The 16,198-nt window shown below is 42.8% G+C and overlaps 1 protein-coding gene across 1 annotated transcript in view; it reads left to right on the forward strand.

Annotated features, from left to right (window-relative positions):
• The window catches only part of dock1 (dedicator of cytokinesis 1), a 200,750-nt gene that overhangs the window by 56,244 nt on the left and 128,308 nt on the right, over window positions 1–16,198 (forward strand). The window contains exons 20-25 of the mRNA XM_037081415.1: window positions 1,529–1,618; window positions 2,697–2,797; window positions 2,912–3,040; window positions 5,282–5,390; window positions 9,233–9,303; window positions 13,543–13,649. Of these exons, the coding sequence (XP_036937310.1) occupies window positions 1,529–1,618; window positions 2,697–2,797; window positions 2,912–3,040; window positions 5,282–5,390; window positions 9,233–9,303; window positions 13,543–13,649 (607 nt within the window). The remainder of the gene's footprint in view (window positions 1–1,528; window positions 1,619–2,696; window positions 2,798–2,911; window positions 3,041–5,281; window positions 5,391–9,232; window positions 9,304–13,542; window positions 13,650–16,198) is intronic.

Raw genomic sequence — 16,198 nt, forward strand, 5'->3', positions numbered from 1 at the left:
TATTTTATAGGCTTCCCAGGTGTGATGTTATCATAATACCTCCCTTTTTCTTCCCCATCCCCCTGATGTGATGTGCTGTGTCTGAGTAAACAGAGCTCACCTCTGTCGTGCATTGCCAGATTGAATGGTGCTTCAGACTCCGCACAGCGCGCACACGATTGGTTTGTTTTGCCACTGAGAGCGTGATGAATCTCATCCATCCCGATGACAGATGAAGCACAGTATAGAGCGACAGCTCTGTTTTCCGACACCTTTACATCTGTTTTCACTGTGCCTCAGAATGGGCTGAGTAAATGGAGCATGTTTCCCCAGAGAGGACGGGTGTATATAGTTAGTGTTTCTTGAGGAGCTGCTGACAGGGAAATGATTACTGTCTTCATGGAGCTATACTGGCTCGCGTTAACAGCGGTAAAGGGTGCGTAATGGGGAGCACTGGCAGAGCAGGAGTTCACGTACAAATGATATGGGTTCATATTAAACACGGTTGCATTCACGATATTTGGATTTAGCCCTGGACAAGAATACAGTGTTACTGTTCAACTTTCAACTGATTCTTCTCCTTATCAGCATTTTAATAATATCAATATTATGATGATGATTTGAATTGTATCATCCAGCTCTCATTGGGATGTTTGTTCAGCATGTAGCATTAATGACCAGGTCAAAATCAATCAGACAACATACATAAACAAAATGCTATCATAGATAAAATACAGAAATAAAAAGCTGTCGTCAATAAAAGTAAATTATTAAAGCACTAGAATTAATAAAATACATTCCACCTGTCCTGAATGTAACACCACACCCTCCACTACAAACAACACCAGCTCAACAATCTGAATGAAAGGCTGAATTCTCAAAATTTTACATGAACCCCAGAATACTCACTGGCACATCCCCCTCTCGCAAAACAAACTCAGGTCTGTCTCACTGTTCTTGGTTTGCCTTTTTAAGCACAATTCCTACAAATAAATCCACCTGCTGATCGCGAACTGTTCAGCAAGCGATCTTTTTATCGATCAATATGAGTGATGAAATCATTTGGTAACCGTGGTTACAGGTATGCACATCAGAATGGGAATACTTTCCCCGATTAATGGTGTTATGGAAAATTCTGTTACAACAGCTGTGTACTTGTCAGCTTATTAAGTCTTTGTAAAAAAAAAAAGTGTGCAACGACGATGCTGCAGGAACGAATCATTGCTCCACAACAAGCCTCCTCTTCGTCTGGTCTTTACCCATCGTTATTCACAGCATGTGATCAATTTGCAGTCTGCTAATAGTTTTCATCAATTCTCTCTTTGTGACACCAACTTATTTTTTATTTTTCTTATCTATCTATTCATTGTTCCTTTAAACATGACAGATATCATTTCTCAGTTTTGTCTCTCTGGCTAGATGTTGAAATTATCATCAGTTTGAGTTGATTCAGTAGAGCAGTGAAAGACCGAGACTTTTCATAAACATGTTTTGTCGCCATGTTGTATTGTCGGCCTGCCGTGACATACTGTGCATCTTGTCATTCCAGTTCCTGCAGGACACTCTGGACGCTCTCTTCAACATCATGATGGAGAACTCTGACAGCGACACGTTTGATACTCTGGTGTTCGATGCCTTGGTAAGGACAGAAGCTGACAGTTATTGTCAGCAGGGGATAAACACTGAGACGCCTTCGTGGCTCAGACACAAATACATTACGTTGCAGGATCCTTCATATGCTTTTGTTTTGACAGACATCTCTGCTCTGCGCGCTGGCCCTTTTTGTTCGTTTGTGTCGATCATTTGCAGCTCTTCCTCTTCAAAGATCTGACACTTTACTGTGAGGATAAAGTGCTAATTTCTGGAGAAGACAGTTAACAATCAGAGGATCATGAAAATATTGTACAATCATCATAAAGATTTCTTATGTACTGTGTTTTGAGCATTGTGTATCCGGGCAACAAAGAGTGGGTAATAATTTCAAATAGAATCTGTGCAAGAGAAGAAAAAGGACATCTTCTCTTTGTTACACACCTTAGCTCCCCACAGGAATGCTGAGTGCGTGTCAGGGCTATGCCTCGGAGGAGAGTGCTTCAGCTGAGACACCTAACTGCATCTCTGTAAACACAGCACTGTAGTGCTGTCCACAAGTATTTTGGCTTTCATTTATTTTTGTTATTCTGTTCTTTTACTTGACCACACTGGATCTGTAATGAAAAAAAAATGAATCCAGGGGTTGACTTAAAGCTTTGATAAGATAATATAATACATTTTTGTTCATAAAATCGATTGCTGGAGTTTAAACTTTCTCCAACACCGAACTAACCTCAGCTGCTCTCTCATTTTATTTCCCATGTGTTATATAACCAGAGCCAAAACAATAGAAAACGTGTTACTGTCTGCATATTGTAGCTCGCAAACAGTTCTTTGTTGCTTGTGAATAAGGTGTGATACCAAGTAATAAATTGAGTATTTGTAACCAATGAGTTGACATAGCACCTGGCAGAATCTCCAAAGAGCAGTTTTCCTTTCAGAGAGAGGAGGTAGAAACGTTGTTGTCGGGTGTCCTAGATTAGATTTGAGAGAAAATGACTTTCTGCCCAAATTCAATCCCGTTTAATTTCTCAATCTTTTGACGGGCGTTTTTTTTCCTCCTCCTTCCCCATTATGGGCCATGTGGTTTACATTTTAATGAACTTGTCTTTGTTCTCTGACAGGTGTTCATAATTGGGCTTATAGCCGACAGAAAGTTCCAGCACTTTAACCCCGTTCTGGAGACCTACATCCGAAAGCATTTCAGCGCCACGCTGGCTTACACGTGAGTCAATTACCCTCTTGTCATTAAAATGTCCCTGGCGCGTTTGTGAAATTCTATCACATTTTGTTATTAGCAGATTTGTCAGACCCTTCCTCTGTATGATTGTGTTTGAAGGAAGCTGACCAAAGTCCTGAAGAACTACGTGGACAACGCTGAGAAGCTGACGGAGCAGCTGCTGAAGGCCATGAAGGCTCTGGAGTACATCTTCAAGTTCATCGTCCGCTCCAGAGTTCTGTTCAACCAGTATGTCCCAACGCACATGACGTGAACGTATTGTGTTGTTTGTTTCTGTGTAGCTCGTTATTATAAAATACGAGTTTGTCTTGGACTCATGCTGTGCACACAGAACTGCCTCCACAGTGGAGACAATAGCAATCAAACAAATCAACAGAGCAGCACATGCCACACTTATCAACAGAAGTTACCCACATTGCACAGTACAGTACTGTACTACACATTTAACAAATTGGACAACCAGCGATGATGCTGTCATGAGATATTGCACAATCACTGCAGCCTCGAGCTGAATTATTTAAAATCTTAATTGAGGTAGGCACAGATGAGTTTTTATAATGGTGATGTTTAAACTGGGCTGTTCTGTATCGTCTGCCAGAGGGCAAGAGCTCACACTCGGCATGGAGGATATGCAATGGGTCAGACAATTTGTCAAATAAGTCTGTTCATATATTGACTGAATGGAATGCTGTTAGTTTATAAATATATTTCATTTCCATATTGTTATCTTTCCTTAAAGAAATGTACCACCAGATAATTATTTTGTTTTCCAGCATGATCAGGGTTTTTTTTAGCTTCCATTTTCACGATACGGGAACAATGTGGCGGCCATATCCAGTTCACTGTCTCTCTCCATTGCAGCTAGTGTGGTAATGTTTCTGAGGACATTTAAGGCGAGACATAGGCAGTGTAGTAACAGAATCAATGTTCTGTGCAACACTGATTGTAGTTCGCTGCTGCTTTGGAATAAAGTTGAAACAGGTTAAAAGTGGATGGTCTTAGGGTGAGGTCATTTCACTGGATGTATTTTTAATTGGCTGCGGGGCAGTAAAATGGATGATAATGTTGTAGGGCCCATGGAAAGAAGCTGTTGGCGGCTGAGGGGCTGATGTATGATCCTGGTCTAATTGAGTGTGCAGAGTTTGATTGGTTTTCTGTCCGATGTCTAGAGGACGCTGCGTCCTTTACCTCACACATCAGGCGACGGCTACATCACTTGTCGAGCCGTCCATGTTCACAGTGTGTGCTGAGTGGTTCCTGTTGCAGCGTAGCCTCAGAGCAGACATGCTGTCTGTGTTGTTGTCATTGAAGACTGGCTTTTTGTTGGTTGCCAAAATCAGCTCTGTCGGGCCTTTGTTGTTGAGTTTGACTTTGCCGAAGCCTTTCATGCAGCTCTGACAAGGAAAGTATCAAGGCAACACAAGCACGTTTGGCTTTTTCATGGAAGATTTCTATGAAATGGCAGACCGGACACCATAATCACACACATTCCCCCTGCGACTGGAAAGTGGGGTGGCTGTCCAGAGCTCAATCTGCTTCCTAGGTGCTGCAGGTGAGAGGCAGCTTTTAGTAATTGTTGTTGTGTGGGAGCCATGAGATGGATGCCTCTAATCCCATGATTTCTATAAGCCCTCAACAGTGACTATCCTGGACCATGTAATACCCGCAGCCCCGGGAGAGATTGTGCCACCACAAAACCCACCTCTCTGGAAGAAATCCATTGAAATCTGAAGCGGTGGGAGCAATCAAAGCACTTCACCCGTCTTTGACCTGCCTGATTTTTATTTTTTTTTTGTCTTTTTAAATCAGAGTGGTTGACACTTTGTCGTAAGCACAACATGGCTCATTTGTAGTTAATACCCAGTTTGTGGAGATTAAGGGAATGAAAGGCATTTGCATTTTTTGGGGGGGATTATGGAGGAAAGTCCTGCTTTGTGTTTTCCATGCACTTAGAATTTGTGGGATGTGGGGTTTTTCTTTCTTTTTCTCCTCTATGATAATTGGCTTTTAGCCACTACAGTCGCTGGGCAGCATTGGCGCCACATGAACAAACCAGCCGAAGAGGCAACATAAATACTATGTCCAGGAAAGATTAGAAAGTAAAGTCACTGAACCCTGATGTTTGCTTTCTGTTCCTCGTGTAGTATTCCAGGGGAGTCATTAGCATAGATCATTAATTTTTCTGATTTTTGTTTTCCGCTCGACAGCAGGCAGGTGCTGCGGGGTCTTGTCACGTTGTTTTAAATGCTAATCTGGCTGGCAGCAAGAGTGATGTCTGTGGTTCTGATCCAATAATATTTGCATTGATAACACACACAGGCCACTCTGCTGGCTGCTTTTAATGATTTAACAGGGAAGCATCAAACTCCTGTCACATCCAGCACGGGCGGGGCTGTTTACGCAGGGATGAAACAAACAACAGCCTTGTGATCATCTGCCAATGTAATTCTCTACTTCATCTTCTCCCAGGCTCTATGAGAACAAAGGGGAGGCCGACTTCATGGAGTCCTTGAGGAACCTTTTCACATCCTTTAATGAAATGATGAACAGTAATTCAGAGAACACTGGCATGGTGAAGGTAGGCCGACTATCGCACTCATCCAACTGCATGCCATCACTCAAACCCCCTGCCAAGAAGTATCTGCCGCTGCGTGAATAGTAAATAAGTGCTGCTGTGTGAATGGGTAAATAAATCTGCTGTGATTTGCTTTGGATGACGGGCTCTGTAATTGGAGATGCATGTGTCTTGTTAGACGAAGCTTATTAAACATAAATGCGAGGGTCCCTTCGTTTCATTAACGTTCTCTTAAGTCCTGCAGAATGTGCTTTCTTCACCTTTTGCACTCCCTCCCTGATCTGCTCTCTCATTAGTTCTCCATGTGACCTTGTTAGGGCTGCACATAAGATGACATTAGGAATTTAGAGGCCATCTTAAGTAGGTTAAAACTCATTCGCTTTTTTTGCGAGTTTGATGAGAAGATCGATAACACTCTTATGTCTGTGTAATAAATACATTAAGCCACAGTAACTAGATGGTTAATTTAGCTTAGCATAAATTCTTCAAATATAGGGGAAACAAAATCTGCCTACCAGCCCCTATGAAAGTGTACAAATTCACACATTACATGTTGCTAATTGAAGCCATACAAAAAGCAGCATAGCAACAATTTGGGTAGGTTATTGAGGGGAGGTTGTGGGAGGTAGTGATTCTTTACTTAATCTTTGATCGTACATGTCCAAATTCTTTACTCATTGTGGTTAATCAGTCATATAGAGTTGATAAGTTAAAGCTCTTTTGTGCAGCCCTATAGTCTTTCAGATTAGTCTTGCAGCTGCACATTCTATATGTTTGTTCTGTCGTCTTGTACTTTTCTATATGTGTGTTTGTGTTTTTTCATCTCTCTCCATTTCACTCTGACCTTGACTGTCCTGTGGTCTGGGGCTCCTCTGGCCTTCTGCTCTTTAGCTGCTCCTTAAGGTATTTATTTCACTGCCTCGCTCCGTCCGCCTTTAAGCTTCTCTCCATTGTGTTTTCATTTCATTCTCCTTGACCCCCAAAGTCGTTGGCTCCACACTTGAAACAAACACACGAGCAAATATTTTTTTTGCCACTCGGTGCAGATTCAAACCTCGAGACCGCACATGCGCACACACGCTCATGTGCACACACCTATGCTTTCAGAGATAACATAATCACAGTGCACACGCTCCTTGGCACACCTACAGTAGATCCATGTGCACACTCAACCATAGGAGAGGCTCAGGAGTCAATTAGGAGTCAGTTGCTGTGTAATTGGGTGAGATATTAGCTTTACTGTCAGTAAATTAAAAACTGATCTTGAGGAACGGGCATGAAAGCAAAGAATCCTGGTCCCTTCCCAAGTCCGACCTTGTGAAAGCACTGTGACAGGTGGAGGCTAATGAGCGGTCCAATCGTAGCTCAAGTCTGAATCCTGATGAACATCTGGACAGACCGACACACGTGCCGAGCCGAAAAACTTGTAAAACCTAACACACAGATGGGCTTCATGTGACTGTGAGGCACATGAAGGAGCAGGGGCAAGAGACACGACTCCACTGAGAGTCTGAGTTAGGTTTAGGTTAGATTTTCTCCAATAGTCGATTAGTTATCGGTCTAGTAAAAGCCAGAAAAATGTAATAAATAACAAGATGTATTTCCCAAAGCCAACAGTGACGTCTGTAAATGTCCTGTAATGTCAACAACCGTAACAGTGTCATAGAGGAGTAAAGAAACAAGAAAATATTCACATCTTAGAAACTTTAAACAGGATAATTTTGCCTTGAGAAATTCTCAAAGCCAATTAATTGATTATCTAAATAGTTTTTAACTACTTTCAGTTGACAACTAAATGATAAAGTGTTGCATCCATGCTTAGAGTGGAAGTTGACCACACGCACACGCACGCACACACACACACACACCTACACACACATACACACACAAAACAGGTGTTTACTTTATCATTGCTGAGAATAAAGCGCCAACCCAAAAAGACATTCTGTTACAATCGCTCCTTCAAGGGGTAAACAGATGCTAAGTGAATCAAAGTCAAACAGCGCCTTTAGAAGTCCTTTCTCAGTCTCAGACAGGTTAAGGTGTTGAGTTCTGCATATTAAAGTGCTGAAAATATCCAGAGATGAGAGCAGATTAAAGCAGGATTCCATCTGAAGGTCATGATTATATCCAGATGCTCCGAAAAACTGTTCTTCTTTTCATCTCCTTTTGCATCATTACATTCCCTTGAAGTCAGAAAAAAAAATATTTTCTCTTGCTTCAGTTCAGTTTGGCTTCGCTTTCATTCCTTTGAATGTGGCTAATTCCGTCCTTTCCACGTCTTTTACAGAAAGAGCCTGTGCACGTTAACCACTGCTGGATTGTAGCAGGTGACATCCAGTGTGCTACATCTGTACAGCTAATCGACCTGTATGAGACAGACTGGCACTGCTGCTATAATCTGCACAGATGCTGTATAAACAAACAGCGTACAAACACCCCGATCCACCTTGGCCCGCATTTAGCAGCAGTCACTTAGAGAGGGAAGTGTCGGCTCGGTTAATCATCCCCATTATAAATGGATGGCTCTGCAATCAGCCACTGGGTGCCTCACACTTGATGACTTCATTATCGTATCGATGGGCGAATGTAGATCTGCATCTGGCTTCATCTACTGAGGTATCATTGCAGAGAGATCTACCTTTGGTCCCGGTTTATTTATTGCAAGTCTTAACACCACCAGTTGCCCCCAGGGAGACTGAAAGAACATAATGAGGCACGGCTACACAGTGTTGCGATTTAGTAGAAAGGATCCAAATGTAAAACTCGAGGCAGACGGAGAGTTGAAACAAAAAGACGACTTTAAAAACATTCAAGTGAATCAAATAAAAACAAAAGCTCATGCAGGTGAGAAAGTTCAGGTTAAGTCGATAAGAAGCATATCCACTAACATACAAAAATACAAAACTGAACAAAGCACAAAACAAATGAATAGTGGGGAATAAATGCAGGAACGCAAACACCGAAGTGACACAAGAACCACAACAGACAAACCGACAAGTCAGGGAACACATACAGACTCAATACACCAAGGCTAATTAACTAATGAAACTGGTGTTTCATTATTGGTTAGTCCTTGAATTTAGCTGAGGTAAACACAGGCAGGAAAAAGAGTGAAGGTCGTCGTGTGTCTTTTTCACAGCTCACATTCATCGTCTGCAAAGAAAAGCCATGCAGTGCATCCTGGTAGCGGCTCTCCGTGTTTCAAGAGACGGTGCATCGCGTTGCCTCCTCCTTCTCCTCCTTTGCATGAAGTTAAAATGTGACTACTTTATGCAAATCAGGGGTGTCCGTCAAAACACCTAGAGCAGTGACCACCAGTGGCCATTTTGTCCAAATCAGGTGCAGCCAGTATGTTTTTACGTGGTTGCTGGAGGGTGTGGCCTGTTTTTGTCAAGTGTGCAAAGCTGCCCTGGCAATGAATTAACGTAAAAAATAAACGTCCCTGTGAACACCTTTTGTACCTCGATAAAGACAAATACAGGAAGTGCAAAGTACGGTGGGGAAACTTTCCACCTAAAACAGGAAATGACTAAACTAAAACCCAAAACCACAATTCCTGGTATATCAGTTAAATACATTGCTCATCAAAGGAAAGAAAATTAAATGCTATTTGATCAACTGTTTAACTGGAGCTATTTCCATCCATGAAACAGAAAAAGGAAGAAACAGAATCGGATTCATCAAGCTAAATTAGGCACGCAACAGCACACGTTTACATCTGAACAATACTGTATTACATAATGTGGGATAGAGTAGCTTACCTAATACCAATCATGACTGCAGTTAATAACTCAAAGCTGAAAATGATCTGCCAATGATTTCCTTTTCTTTCTCTGCCTAAGGGTGCTGCGCTGAAGTACGTTCCCACTATTGTCAATGACGTCAAGCTGGTCTTTGATCCAAAGGAACTCAGGTAATTTGATATGATCAACTACATATTTGTATACTCTGTTGTTATAAGAAAGGCACCTGCCTCACACAGGTGTTCAGCGATAGAGGAGCGCTTGCCATCACTGCAGATTATAAAACTCTCTGGTACCTATTTATAAACTTTTCTTTTTTTTCGGGTGAGACTTTAATTTGCATCCATCTGTGAGTTTCTCAAACAGACGGCGCGTTGCTGAAGAGCACCACTGCAGCTCATTAAAGCAAAGGTTTAGAAAATATTCTAATTGGACTTGAATGTCATTTTGCCAGAGAATGAAAGGAGAAAATCTTGCTTTTGTTGTCTTTGTTGTTGTCTTTTTAAAGCTTGGATCAGAAATGACATGTTTAGATGTTTCCCCCAGACAAGATGGCGGGATATATAGACTTGCAAGCCCCAATTAGCCTCTTGCATGGCTCGCGTCCTCTCTACCGGGCTGTTTTTATCCAACAACTCAACATTCAGTCGTCGTACTGTGATGGACACCAGTTAAAGATGCCCAGGTTGCCGTGGAAACCCACTGACTGCTCCACTCAATTGTCCATTTCAGTTAATGTTGTCAAGCGTGAATGTCATCTGCTGTAGCTTCATGCTCGTCTTAATGATAAATGACTTCTGAAGTATCACACGCTGATTTTCGCTGTGGCACTAGATTTTATCTATGTGATGATGTTGATGATTCATCCTCATCATATGCAGCACTTCTTCTTTCAGTAGGGAATGGACTGAATTTCAGAAGACATTCATTACCTTTTGACCAAAACTTTTCATGTGTTTTTTGGGTCATCGTTCCAAAGAACTCTCCATAAGACCTGAGAGGACATTATGTTTGTGACAGATGCATCATGGGTGCGCCTTGATTTTCGGCCCCGTTTGGATGTCTTTGATCAGTAATGTTGAAGGGACGCAGCACATAAAGAATTCAAGCTGCGAGCAGCACACGTCGGGCTGTTGTGCCGTCGGATTGTGCGCTCACCTGTTGTTTGCATGTCAGGTTGTAGTGTATGATGCGGAGAAAACAACCAGTAAATATCATGTCATCGTTTGTCTAACTTCCTGTGTCCATTGGGGAGACCCTCTGCATTCCTGAGAAATTTGGCGGAGATAGGAAGTTGTATGTTGAAGTTCTAAGGATGTGCGTATGTGCATGTAGGAGGTCGGGTGTTACAATAGGGGGCGCTATAGAGTCCAGGCCACACCCACACCCAGAGACATTGTATTATCAAAGTTTTCACCAGATGTGATGTATATTCCAAATTTGGTTTGTTTCAGTCACTGGAAACACATCTGTCCATTCTAGTGGATCTTATGTGCTAAAGGGTACATTACGCCTATTTAGATTTATATTCAACCATAGGCTGTGTTTTAATCAAAATATAAGAGAGATAATTTACACTTAAACAGCACTATTGAATAATATTCCGATTGTAACTAAATATAAGCCTGTTTTATCTAAATATTGGTCCAATTGGCAGAATTGTGTTTTTTGCACAGATTTGGGGAAAAAAGCTATTGTCATGATTTTTGAAGAATGAACATCAGTGATTAAAAAATAGTACTTTGTAATTGAATAATTCATGCAATCAAGGGTTGAAATCCTCCCATCAGCGCTCAGAAGCTTTACACGTTGAAGCTAAAAAGTGGCACTAATGGGGGGAGAAATAAAACCAGCAGTACTTTTTCACCTGGCAAAGACTTTTTATTTGATGATCGAGTCTGTTGTTTATCATCTAGTTACTAAATACATCCCGAAAGATCAGACACCGTGCTGACAGGATCTGTCGTCCTCCGCTTAGTCACATTCCTCAGGCAGAAACCTTGTATTCCTGCACATTATTTTAACACACATTAACACCTGAAACACTCTTGACGCTATTTCTTTTGGCAGCTCATAGACTGACCCAAGTAGCACCACTACATGTGGGTATCTTCCAGACCTTGAAATTTGCTTCGCCTGTTCATTTGAAAGCACTCAGCGAGGAGCCTCCTTTCCATTTGCTTATGTCCAGTGCCTGGGCTGCAGCCATTTCCACAGCAGAGTCTGGGCCATAAAGCACCGTCGATCCCTGCCACTCTGCCACTATCACTGCCTCGGTGAGAGGGGGGAGGTCTTTTGTCAGCGGTGGAAGTCTTTCAGTCTTTCAGCCCAACCAGCCCTGTCTGCCTTATTCTGCTCAGCTCAGTTTTTTTTTTTTACCCTCAGATTCCTTCTCCATTCAACCTGCTGGAGTACCTCCTTCTCTGTGTGGCATTGACTCTGTTTCATTTCAGCCGAATCAAAATGTTCAGAGTGTTCATTCTTGAAACTATGTCATTCATGATAAGGTGCACAAAAAAAAATTCTAACCAGAAACCTTTTTACATATTTTGATTTCAAAGATAATTGTCTGACGACCTCCACACACTCTCTCCGTACTTAGTGAGTTAGGAAAATGTAGCAGAAGACACAAATGAGCAGACTTGTGGGCAAATCTTAAAAGATTAGTCAATTGACCCAAACATTTATATTTTGATAGTCCATTAATCGTTTCAGTCATCAATTGCTGGTAAATGTAAAGACTCCTCTTCTTGTCTTTGTCATTTAGGACAGTAAATGTTGAGTCTGTGGGTTTTAGACCCTGTGTTGGACTTTCTTACAGTTTTTTGACATATTACAGACTAAGCAATTATTCAATTAAATCTGAAGGTAATTGGCAGATTAATTGAAAACAATTGTTAGTTGCACTCCTATTGCAGAGCCACGACTTGGGCATTGAGAATGACTGATAATATTTTTGGGTCACACCCGGCCTTCGACCCCACATGTGTTGGAATTTTCAGTCTAGCAACAATGACGTGAGGCGGCAATAACGCTGCACATTCTGCCATCTTTTTCTGTTGTTGGAGACGACGCGAGGAAAGCTTTTGATTGCAGCTTTAATTCTGAGAGCCATGGTCCTCACGAACCCATTCACTTAGCCATAAATCACAGGGCCTGGCTCTTTTCTCCTGCCTGAGCAAAGGTGGCATCAGCTGTTCCCGTTGTTAGCGCAGACCTGGCTGAGCGGCTGAGCTGGAGGCGACTAAATTGAAGCCTGGGGGGGTGGGAGTGTTTCATCCCCTGCCAGAACCCTTTTTCTCTCCTCCTTGAGCCTCAGCTTGCCAGCATAACGAGCATCCGGCCTCCTCATTGAGTTAAAAAAAAAAAAAAAAAAGACTGTCAGCTTTATGTGTGTGCGTGAATGCGGATTTATCTCTCGGGCTCTTAAACTGTTGAATGCTTGTGATTTGATGTTGCTGCGTGTCGGATGGGCAGATGAATAATCAGATCAGGAATATTTAGTTGCGTGCATTGGTATATTAAGCTGTATAGAAGTAGACATCCTTCTGGACAACAGCTTTGTGAAAGAGGGAAACGACATTTTAAGTCTAGCAACCGTTGGAGTCGAAGGTCGCGCACACCCACACAGGTGTTTTCATGTATTCATGCTGATTAGACACTCAGGACTCTGGACAGTGTGGGTGTGCACACTGTGCTTGACTGACACTTCTCTGACTCGACCGTCAGTTTTATTGAACCCGTTGGGGAGCTAGAATTTTAAGTACCTTTTTAAGAACCTTTAGAAAAATCATCTTTCATAGCTCAGCCCAGCTTCATCCATTTCAATAGGAATATATATGGTTATATACTGCGTGAAGATCTCTGCATTTAGTCAGGAAACCTTTTATAGATTAGAAAAAAAATGTTCTGTCTCTTTGTGGTTACATAAAATCCTACTTCTTCTACTCTGCTTATTACAGCCATGCATGATGTTGCCTATACTGCTGTCTTTTCAAGAGATTATGCTTTGTTTATCCTGTCTTTCAAATCTTTTGCCAAACTTCCCTTTAAATTCGCTTGAGACATGGGTGGAAGCAGAGCTATTGATTTTTGAAACATCAACTGCTGTCCTCTGATCCAATCAGAACCAGCAAAATCTATCCACCGAGCCGTCTCAAGAGTTCATCCTAGGTCAGTTCCTCAGGCTCGGTTGACATATCTCTATTGTCTTTCGCTGTATGTTTTCCCATCCTCCAACTTGGAGCCAGAATATCTGAGAAGTACCTGTGTGGGTGTCGCAGAACCTTTTTTTTTTTTTTAATTGCATCTTGGATGATTGCTCGTGATGGGAAGCAGTCAACCATCCAAAGACGTCCAATCAGTTTGACCTTTTTTTTCTCTTCGTTGTCCTCCTCCTGCCTCTGCAGCAAGCTGTTCACCGAGTTCATCCTGAAGGTTCCTCTGGGTCGCCTGGTGAAACAGAAGCTGGACTGTCTGATTGACATCGTCCACAGTGATCTCTTTACTCATCACGGTGAGAGCACGCACACACACACACACACACACACACACACACACTCACACACAGCTTCACTCATGGTGCAGTAATATAGGCAATCACACACAGCAGCTGCCTCTCCCAGGCAGCCCTGTGTGAGCCCACGGTAAAGGTCATCAATGGTGAGATGTAGTAAAAATCCCTCTTTCTTTCTCAGACAGTTAAGCATCCCCATTATTTAATTCAGCTGTGCTTATCAGTTTCAGAATATCAGTTATTCCATCTACTCCAAGTCTCATCCTCTCTACTTGAAATGACCTAATAAACACTTGTAAGGAAAGAGGATTTAATATTTAGTTCTTTGCTCTCTCCTTGTCTCATCATGACAGGACTCCTCTGTAACACTTTCATGACACAGCTGGGCACTGTACTCTTCTATACTTGTTGTGCCATGTAGTGATAGACGTACCCACAGAAATGGCTGGACCCCTGAAAACCCCCTGGACCCCCATGCTTTACTCAAATCAGCGCGACATGCTCCCTCTGTCTTACATAAACACTTGCTGAGTTGCTTCGCGCAGGTGGTGGTGTTCTTGTGAAACACCTGTATTTATTTTAAGACAAGAAAAAAAGATTGTGAATGACCTCGTCAAGGCATAAAACCAGTGATCCGTGAATCTTTTCACATCCAGATACAAGTCTAACTGTATCAGAGCGGTCTGACGTCAAATCATGACTTCATGATTGAAAGTCGAATCCAAGTGTGAATTCAGAAGATTATGACACCCCTATTACTGGTGTTGCTGGCCTCCATGGGCCCCCGGAGCTACTGGGCCCCGTAAAGCTTTCCCCCCTCTTATGGGTGGCCCTGTGTAATAATGCCACAGATGAAGTGCAGGGATGTTGGAACAACCTGCTCCTCGACTCGCTGCAGCCCAGCCAGCCTGGGGCGTCCTGCTCCGGTGATGGTTGAGGGGCCAGTGTTTTGGCCGGAGGCTGCCGCCCTCTGAGGGCATGTTAGGTCAGGTCCTGATTTAGAGACAAACACGCTCAGAAACGTGCACACGCTGTCCCGTGGTGGCAAATTAAATGCAAAGTTCCTAACCCGATAAAATGGCAACAGTGATTTAATGTGGCTGGCAGGGACAACACATGCCTCACAGCAGTTGACTAAGGTAACGGACAACAAAATTAGCCCACTCGCACGGCGGCTCTCTGCCTCCGTCATGAGCAGATGTTCGGTTCAGCATGGATGTACAGAAAATAAATGATGAAATGTAATTTTGACAGAGTGCAGTGAGATGTTTGTCCCATTGAATAATAACTGATGATGAACCTGACAGAGTCTTAATGATCCGGTCCTTTCATTCTTTAGGAAAATGAAATCCTCCTACTGGTGTTTTGGCTGGTTTAGATGAGCAGCTATTGAGGGACAATGTTCAGTGCCTGGACCTCTGGTAATTGCTATTGATCTGTTGGTGTAATTGTCGACAGGCAAGCCTCCCTGATGCTTGGCAATGGCTTGCTGATCAGCGGGCCGACTTGTTTCTGCGATGTAGATAAAGCCCATCTAGCTGCTTAGTTCTCACATCAGCTCCACGCGCCGCTGCCTCAGACATCTCCAGTGCGCGCAAGCTTTAAAATGCCGCCAAACCTGTGAAGAAGAACACTTAATTGCCATGTAAAACTGTCCTTCCCACATCGGTATCAAGCTGCGCTCCACTTTGGGGATGTTTTATTGCAGATAATGACCACTGCAGTGAGGCAAATGAGCCAGACGGGTAGTTTTTTAAGGTGGCCTAATCAGCTGCAGTAAGTGCACATGCTCATGGGACTCATTAGATGCATCCTGATCCCCAGGTGGTCCCTGAAAGGTTCCCTTAACCAGCCAGTCCCAAGGTGAAGTGTACTGGAATGACCAACTAGACTAATTTACACAGACGCTCATGCTTCAACATGGAGTCTGTTTGCAGTCTGCACGCGCCCATCATTATGCATCGAACATGTTCACTGATGGAAGTGTTTTCTCTCCTGACGGCTGCACAGTGATCAACAAATTAACTGTTTCTGTTTAAAAGCATGTCTCAACCCGAAAGAAGAAGATCCCTTTCTCCACCATGTGATTCCCTCCTGCAGGTGAAACCTTAATGAACAGAGAAGGGAGAGAAAAAAAAGTTTCCTTTTTATTAATTTGGAGGCACAACATTGTGTCACCTTCACTGATTGAAGCCGTGAAAAGGAGAGCGCGGGATGGGAGCTTAAATCACTTGCAAATTGGATCATTGGAAGAGAACAAATATGTCAGCTGCTCTCCTGGTCTGTGTTAAAGGGGAAAATCAGCGTAGCGTCCAAAATCTGTTTGCACCGAAAGTTTGTGGAGAGCGCTCATGGCCTAGCTCGATAGTTCCAGTCTGCTCGTCCCGCCCCCGCCCTGCCACTGGTGTATGTGCGTGAGAGTGTGTATCTGTAGCTCACGTGACCATTCATAAGTCCGTGTGTGTGTTTGGCGGAGGTGCTGTGGGGGTGAGGATTGGACCTTTTGTCAAAAAAAAAAAAAAATTAAAAAACAAGGTTTTAAACTCTCC

Source organism: Acanthopagrus latus, chromosome 20, assembly GCF_904848185.1.
Source record: "Acanthopagrus latus isolate v.2019 chromosome 20, fAcaLat1.1, whole genome shotgun sequence".
In the NCBI taxonomy this organism is placed as follows: domain Eukaryota; kingdom Metazoa; phylum Chordata; class Actinopteri; order Spariformes; family Sparidae; genus Acanthopagrus; species Acanthopagrus latus.